The 8,089-nt window shown below is 35.7% G+C and overlaps 1 protein-coding gene across 1 annotated transcript; it reads right to left on the bottom strand.

Annotated features, from left to right (window-relative positions):
• Positions 1-4,704: 4,704 nt before the first annotated feature.
• On the bottom strand, positions 4,705-7,692 carry LOC145600587 (uncharacterized). Its single transcript, XM_081656473.1, has 7 exons — positions 7,472-7,692; positions 6,704-6,883; positions 6,148-6,626; positions 5,930-6,054; positions 5,385-5,736; positions 5,058-5,303; positions 4,705-4,982 (listed from the first exon to the last, which is right to left on the bottom strand). The coding sequence occupies exons 1-7, from the start codon at positions 7,690-7,692 to the stop codon at positions 4,705-4,707; spliced, it is 1,881 nt and encodes a 626-aa protein (XP_081512599.1).
• Positions 7,693-8,089: the final 397 nt, after the last annotated feature.

The raw sequence follows: 8,089 nt of genomic DNA, 5'->3' as shown, positions 1-8,089 counted from the left end.
AATGCATTAGCGATAATGAAATTACAATGCAATTAAAGAAAATGGAGGAACTACTATTTTTTGGTGAATTGTTAACACGTCAAATTTTTTAATTTTAGTAAAAAAAATTTCATGATACTTAGAATAGATTTTCTGGTGTACAACCAACTTTTGTTCATTTTTCCAAACTCTTGCTCATATTTTGATTTTAGGTTAAATTAGAAATAATACTCCCAACTTTCATGAATAATTTTGGTAGAATAATCCCAACTTTGGATTATTCTGGAATAATCCGAACTTTGGGGTTTTTTTCTTCAATCCTAAACCGATCAACAAAAGTCAATGACCTATTATATCAGGTAACTTGACACGTCTCAAGTCCAGATTGGTCAAAAAAAAAAATCAGAAAAAAAATCAACCTCCCCTTCCCCCACCGACCCACCTTAACCTCCACCACCATGGGCTAGCCCGCCGCCCCTCCTTCGCTAGATTGATACCTCTGCCACTAAACAGTCCCCCACTAGCCCGACAGCCACTCCCTAGCCCAGACAGCTACCACCTCCCCCTACACCACAGCCGAAACCACCTTCCTTCCACAGCCACATGAATGCAATAGACTCCCTGCTCTAGATCTACCAACGAAACAGCCTAAAACCGCCGCTTCTCTCCCACCCCTTGCGTCGTCGTTTTCCCCCTTCCTCGAAACCCCATCATATTCCCCCACGCAACCACCGAAACCCCAACATCGCAGCCACCGATACTCCAAATCGCAAATTCATGAGAGCTTCGCAACTCAGGGGTGGGTTAGGTGTTTTTGGGATTGGGGGAGGGGTTTCAAGTGAGTTTCGTGACCGATATGCCGGTCAGAGTTCGTGGCGGGGGGAATGGAGAGGACATAGAAAATGATAAGGGGTTAAGTTTGGCCGGATTTCGTGGTTTGGGCCAGATTTCGTGCGTGGTGGCTGATGGCTTAATTTTGTGGCTGGTGATCAGGTTTCTAGGCTGGCCGGATTTCATGGCTGGTGGGCAGCGTCCGTGATAAGTGGTTGGATTCAAGGGTCTTCTAATTTGGAAAAATTGTCAAGAATAAGCCAACCCTTGTGTGGTTAGCTTAAAATAAGCCAACATTTCGATTAACTCAAAATAAGTCAACTTTTATTAAATATATTCTCAAAATGAGCCAAAACCTTGTTAGATTAGAGGTTAACCACTTTAACCGGTTATTAAAGTAAAGTAGATCAAACACATGTCAATATATGGTTGGTCCTCTTTTTCAAATAAATAATTAATATTTTTTTTGAATGAGTATTTAAAAAATTCAATTTATAATTAAACAATTATATTAAAATAGGGAATTCTACATGGTGGCCTTCAACTTCTGTAATTTCTATTTGGGGGAAAAAATAAAATGAACTTAGTCGCTAGTGAACCCCAACTTTTTTTAAACTCTAAATAGTGGCCTAATTTCACTTAAAAACAGGTTAATAAGTGGATTATGGCTAACTTTTTAGCCTTATTTGTTGCAATCACTAACTTACCCCTATTTTAACAGTTCTCTCTCTTCTTATATTTAAAAACTACCATTATAATTCAATCCACAAAGGGTTACCGGTTCATCCTATTCAACTTCTCCCTCTTTCTCCCAGAATTAGGGTTCGCTACGCGAACGGATGAATGAATGTTTAATTACTTCAAGGTCTAGGTGCGCTTCTGATGGTTGCTTCAATTGGGTGAAGATGAAGCCATGTAACTACATTCCCACATAAAATTCAGAAGATTGTTGGAGATATGCGCAGTAGCTTTAATCTAATTATGAAGATAAATGTTGGTGTTGTTATTATTTGCTTATTAATCTTATTGAAATGATGATCTGGGTTAGATGCTAAATGTAAGGACTTGCTCCAATTACAATTAAGCCGATGTAATCAGCTATATTAATGAATAAAGTTGGAGATTAATTTATTATTACCTTCCAATTTCTATTGGTTTTACATTGTTTTTGGATTATTTTGATACATTAAATAAAGTTGAATATCGTTGTATGGAAACTTCAAGCATCCCAAACTTGAACCCCACTGTGATCATATACTTAAGCATGGTGGCGTCAAAGGGAAATAAGCTAGAGCAAAAGAGTTGCCAACAAGTTTTAGGAACTTGTAAACCGTTCACAGGGTGAAGGTTACACTCCTTCACGATCCATGAGATCGCAAACTCCATAGTGGTCTGGAACCATAACTGGAAATTTGGGGATAAAGGTACGAATCCAACTTAAAAGAGATTGAACCCCCCAAAAATACGCCTCTACTTTATTTTTCTCATATTCATGTGCACTTTTTGACTAACATACAATCATTATTAGATTAATCCTAAACATGTTTAGTCTATGTTGGTTGAATATTAATGCATAAATAAATCTATTATTGGCGATCACTAAAATCAAAATCATATTAGCCTAAATCAAAGTATTAATTATCTTATTAGGTGTGATTTCAAGTACAAATTCCCTTAAAACCTGGATAAAAGGCATAATCAAGCAATAACAATAATATACAATCAAGCAATAACAATAATATACAATCAAGCAACATAATATCAATTATAATCTCAATCAGCATAATAATATCATCATTAAAGCATAATAATATTAGCAAGATCCTAGGCATGATACTAACAAGATTAATAACAAACCCTAGCATGTCACTAAACCATAAAAACCAAAGCTTTAGCCCTAACATGGTACTAACATGATATTTGAAGAATAGGAAGCAACCTAAACATGACACTAGAAAGCATAAAAAACATCCTAACATGATACTAGGAATTGTTAAAATCTAAACATGCTTTCTACAAGAATAGAGTAATAAAAGGCGTAATCAAGCAATAACAATAATATACATCAAGCAACATAATATCAATTATAATCTCAATCATCATAATAATATCATCAAGATCCTAGGCATGATACTAACAATATTAATAACAAACCCTAGCATGTCACTAACCCATAAAAATCAAAGCTTTAGCCCTAACATGGTACTAATATGATATTAGAAGAATAGAAAGCAACCTAAACAAGATACTAGAAAGCATAAAGAAAAATCCTAACATGATACTAGGAATTGATAAAATCTAACATGCTTTCTACAAGAATAAAGTAATAAAATTATTCACTTTGATGCCTCGTAACTCTTTCTAATAACAAAATACACGCGTTAATAAAATTCAAACAATTAAGTTAAATAATTGAAAAGAGTTTAGAAATTGGATTTAAAGTCCAAACCCAAAAGTATCAACCTTTCACGTCTAGGGCAAAGGCAACTTCGAGCTTGGCTAGGTGTGTCTAGAACTAATGAGCGCAGTATGGTGTTTGTAAAGGCTAGCTAGAAAGCATGAGGGAGTAAAAAAAAAGCTATATTGCTTAAGAGAGAGAAGAGAAAAAAATTGATGGTTTGAATAAGGGAGATATGATCGCTATTTATAAAAAAATAGTCCAGAAATCGATACAAAAGAGGTCAAGTTTCATTCATAATAAAAAACCTCTTGTCGCGAACAACAGGAGCCAGTGCCAGACGACAGGCACCAGAGCCAGGCGACAGACTTTGTCGTTTGACGACAGGCTTGTCGCCTTGTGCTGAATCAGAAATAGAACGCGTTATGTACGCAGAATCCTCTTCTTAATATGATTAAGTGGTATATCCCACATTTATCAATTAAAATCGGGTTTATCATAAAACACTTATTTTATTCCAAGTAATACTCTTTATAATATAGTTATCAATCCTAATTCCATTAGAATTTACAAAAACCTTCTAGATTATTCTAGAAAATTAAAGTCAATCCTAATAACTTTAGGAATAAAATAAATAGGCCCTCCACTAGATCATTGGGCCGCATGTAAAAACTCTTTCGGGCCCAATTTAGTATTTTGCCCATAACTTCCTCATTATTCATTGGAATTTAGCATATAAAAACCATTTCGGGCCCAAAGTATTTTGGCCATAACTTCCTCATTATTTATCTGAATTGGGCTTATAATATATCGTTGGAAAGCTCTTTTCGAGCCCTATCCAACTACACTGTTATTGGACCCTTATCATGGACCAAACTAAATTGGACTAGCTATTTTCATAAATAGAGTGGATTTTCGTAAATAGAAAGAAAGAGATTTAATAAAAACAGCCGCATCACTAGACTTTTCACACTTTCACTTTGTTCGATAATTAAATGATGTGAAGGGTATTCATCACTTGGTTTGGTTTGGGGAGACACATTTGGGTGTCTACAATCGTATAAGAACAACACATGCAAAAAACTGTATTTTGCAAATGCAACAAAACACTTGAATGATGAGTCAAAAAGTAGTAAAAAATTACCAATAACTCAGTTTAGTTCAGCAAAAGACTTGAGTTTAATCAGGTTATTACAACTTAAATCTAACTGAAACCAAATATACAAGAATCAAGGAAAATATCTAGCTTAGGCTTTATGTTTCCCTTTGCCTTTACTTTTGTATGTGGCTTGAGATGAAAGAGCAGCAACTTGTGGCTGAGAAAAAACCAAGGTTAAGCTTCTAGTTTGCATCGTGGTTGAGATGCAGAGCTTGGTTGAGATTTGGTGTTTGTGTTGTTGAGGGTTGAGAACCAGTTGGTAGGCTTGCTTAGGATTGAGATCCTGTCTGTTGAGTTCCCTTGGAACCAAATGGATGACCTTTTTCTATCTCTTATGTTAATCAATGACAAAACCCAGTGATGCTTTCTCTTTTGTACTCAAACCACCCTTGCTTGTCTTTAAATTATGCCCATATTCCTTGCAATTTGAGCATTGAACTGTGATAGATCTTTTACTCTTATTTGGCTCATCAGCTACTCTTCTCCTTTGCATAGATGGCCTTCCAATGCCTCTTCTCATTAGGGGAGGATTAATGGTGGGCTGGTCAATTTGAGGCCAATGTTCAGGATCTGGGATAGAGTTGATAGCAGGCCCATAAGCTTGTTTATATGGTGCTACAGAGTATCATGTGCTAACATAGCTGTGTGGATCATGTCCTGCAAACAATATTGTTCTTAGTGCATGCTTACAGGGTATCCCAAAGATCTGCCAAGCCCCACAAATGCAACTCCTTTTGTTCAATGACATAAGAAGCATTGATTTGCCTTCCCTAATCTCATACTCTCCTTCTTTACTCTCGAAGGCTTTGCATGATTTAGAATTAAGCATGAGCTTTTGAATCCTCTTGATAATATTAGGGCATGGCTGTGATTCATTCCAAGCTTGAAATTTCTGCCTTTTTGCTGCTATCCTCACCATATACATCCTTCTTATAGCTGAGTCACACAATAAGATGCAAATGTAAGTTAGTTTTTGTTCAATATAATCAAATCAAAAAATTTTGTAAGTTAGTTTACCTTTCAATAAAGTTAACACAGGTCTACATCTTTCAATCCATAGTGTAGCATTGAAGCTCTCCACAAAGTTAGTCTTGTTCTCATCACTACATATCTTAGGGTCAAATTGATATTTTGACCTCCTCAATTGGTCTTCTAGTTTAGATAGCCATATCAGTGCAAGCTTGTTTGTCTTTTGTATCCTTTCCATGGCCTTTTTAAAGGTGAATGGGGAAGTAGCACTACATGCTACCCAAAATAGAGAATGCATCAAAGGACCAGGAAAAGAGGTTTTCCAGTTCTTAGCCAAGTGTTTGCAACAGTATATCCTCCCTACTTCCGACCACAACTTAGTTAGAGCAAGATCTGTCCCCTGGACATAGTATATAATTGGATATCAGATTAAACATGATATAATGTACAAAATAAAAAAGGAAGGAATTAAGTTCTGGAGCTCTTACTTTTTGTCTATTAGATATAATGCACCATTCATTTCCTCTGTTTCAATCTTTCAATATGTTCTTTAAATGACAAATAAATAACTTCTAGTATTGTCCATCTTCAACTGGAACTATAGCCCATGCAAAGGGATATTGTTCATTATTCCCATTTATAGCAATTGCTGATAAAAGGACACCTCCATAGTTTCCATTCAAATGAGCACCATCCACCCCAATTAGACTTCTACACCCTGCAACAAACCCTTTTGTAACCCCTTTGAATGAGATGAAAATGCTAGAAAAAAACTAGTGGCCTTGGTGGATCATTTTTTTCTTCTAAGCACAAAAAGCTGCTAAACCAGGATTGGTCAGCTTAACCATTTCACAATATCTAGGAAGATGACCATATGATTCATTGTGACCACCATTAATCTCTCTAAGTGTCATACTCCTCATTTTGTATAATGTACTTGTAGCCATTTGAACCCCATACCTGCTCCATAGTAAATCATTTATTGTCTTTCTAGAGATGTCATTATTAGCCCTTATATCTTTCAATGGCTTACTTGCTGCCCACTTTACATTCACCAATGGATTTCTCTCATCTAAACTCCTGCAAGTGTGATCAAAGTTTTGTATACTCTTAATAGCCCATGTATTGCCATTAGGGAGTACACTTGAATGAATCCTCCAGTTACAATTCATCTCTAAGCATTGAGATGTAAACCTGGTTGGACTTGATCTATCTACTACTAAAGCACAACCACATTGGATACACCAACTGAAAAGTTCATCCATGGTTTCAACACAATGCTTCCATATTCTGCAACATCAGCAAATTCCCCATTCTCATACATTTTGCTGAAATAATTGTCATCATCAACTAGTTCACTCTCTCACTTGTTAGACACATAAGGATCATAATTGTCATTAATCTCCCCAAACCAACCATCTCCTTCATCAGAACCATCATCACTGCCATGTTCCCTTTGGAACATATCATGAATTTCATTCCTAACAGCACCAGGACCTTCATTACCTGCGGAAACTTGCATGCTACTTTCTCCATGCTCAAAATTTCTGCTAACATATGCTGAACCCCCACATTAAATTCCTCTTCAGTTATCACTTGTGCTTCAATCTAATGAGAAGTGTTAAGCAAACGTCTTCTGGCCGTTGTACTCTTAGGAATCTTATGAAGTAGTAATGAATTATTGTGAGAAGATGTTGTATACAGGTTTGGTGTGTCAACTACTGGAGCATTTGAGAAGGTAGTTGTGGCAGCAAGGGTTACCGGTTCATTTAATGGGAGTTTTCTCATAACTATCAACTTCTTAGCCTTAGCTTTTGACCAACTAGCCCCCTCCCCTTACCTTTATTCTTCTTTAACTCACCCCTTCCTTGTTCTTCTTCTTCCTCTACTTTTGCCAAGTTATCTAATAGAATATCATGCATATCTAACAAAATATCATTTTGTTCAGTCCACTCTTCATCATTTTAACCAGTCATACCATCTATTTCCTTGTTGTTAGACTTAGTTAATTCAACTCCAAAATGTATGTGTGTATTTTTCTTAAATTTTTTGTTAGATTCCTAGCAGCTACAACACAATTAGAAGGTTCACTCCCTGATCCCAAATAAACTATGATCACCTTTTTGCTTGCTAACCTTTCTAACATTGACATTAAATTACTATCACTCATTATAGGGATATGTTTCTTATTATAGCAGTAATTAGAATTAGGGTGTTTAGGCATCATGTAATGGTTCTTCCTAAACAATTTTTTATACTCTATGATTAATTCAATCCACATAACTTTGTCTACATCATCAATTGCAACATCAACTACATGTTCAGTGCTCTGAAACTTTAACACAATGGAATCCATTCTACACTAACAAAGAAAACATACAAATACAAGTCTCTTTAGATATATATGCAAATCTCAAAAAATTACAAAATAGAACAGTAACAATACAATTTAAAAAAACCAAATAAAACCAGTACATATATGATGCATACAAAAACAGAGTACCAAGTCGACCTAATAAGCATATATGGCTACAATTACTGACACAAGGTTCAAAGTTCAGAACTTTACCTCAAAGCTACCCCGAATAATTGATCTTCAGTCGCAAATACCAAATTTCACGGCAATTCTGAAAAATAATCCCTAAAAACCGATTGAAAAATACTCACGCAAAGTGACTACGTTAGATGGAATTTGTGCGCAATTACAAAATATCGTCAAATAATCGCCACAAATTGATAAATTTCATCAAAAA

The sequence above is a fragment of the Chenopodium album genome, chromosome 21, assembly GCF_948465745.1.
Source record: "Chenopodium album chromosome 21, dcCheAlbu1.1, whole genome shotgun sequence".
NCBI lineage: Eukaryota > Viridiplantae > Streptophyta > Magnoliopsida > Caryophyllales > Amaranthaceae > Chenopodium > Chenopodium album.
This window is presented reverse-complemented; position numbering and strand designations above follow the sequence as displayed.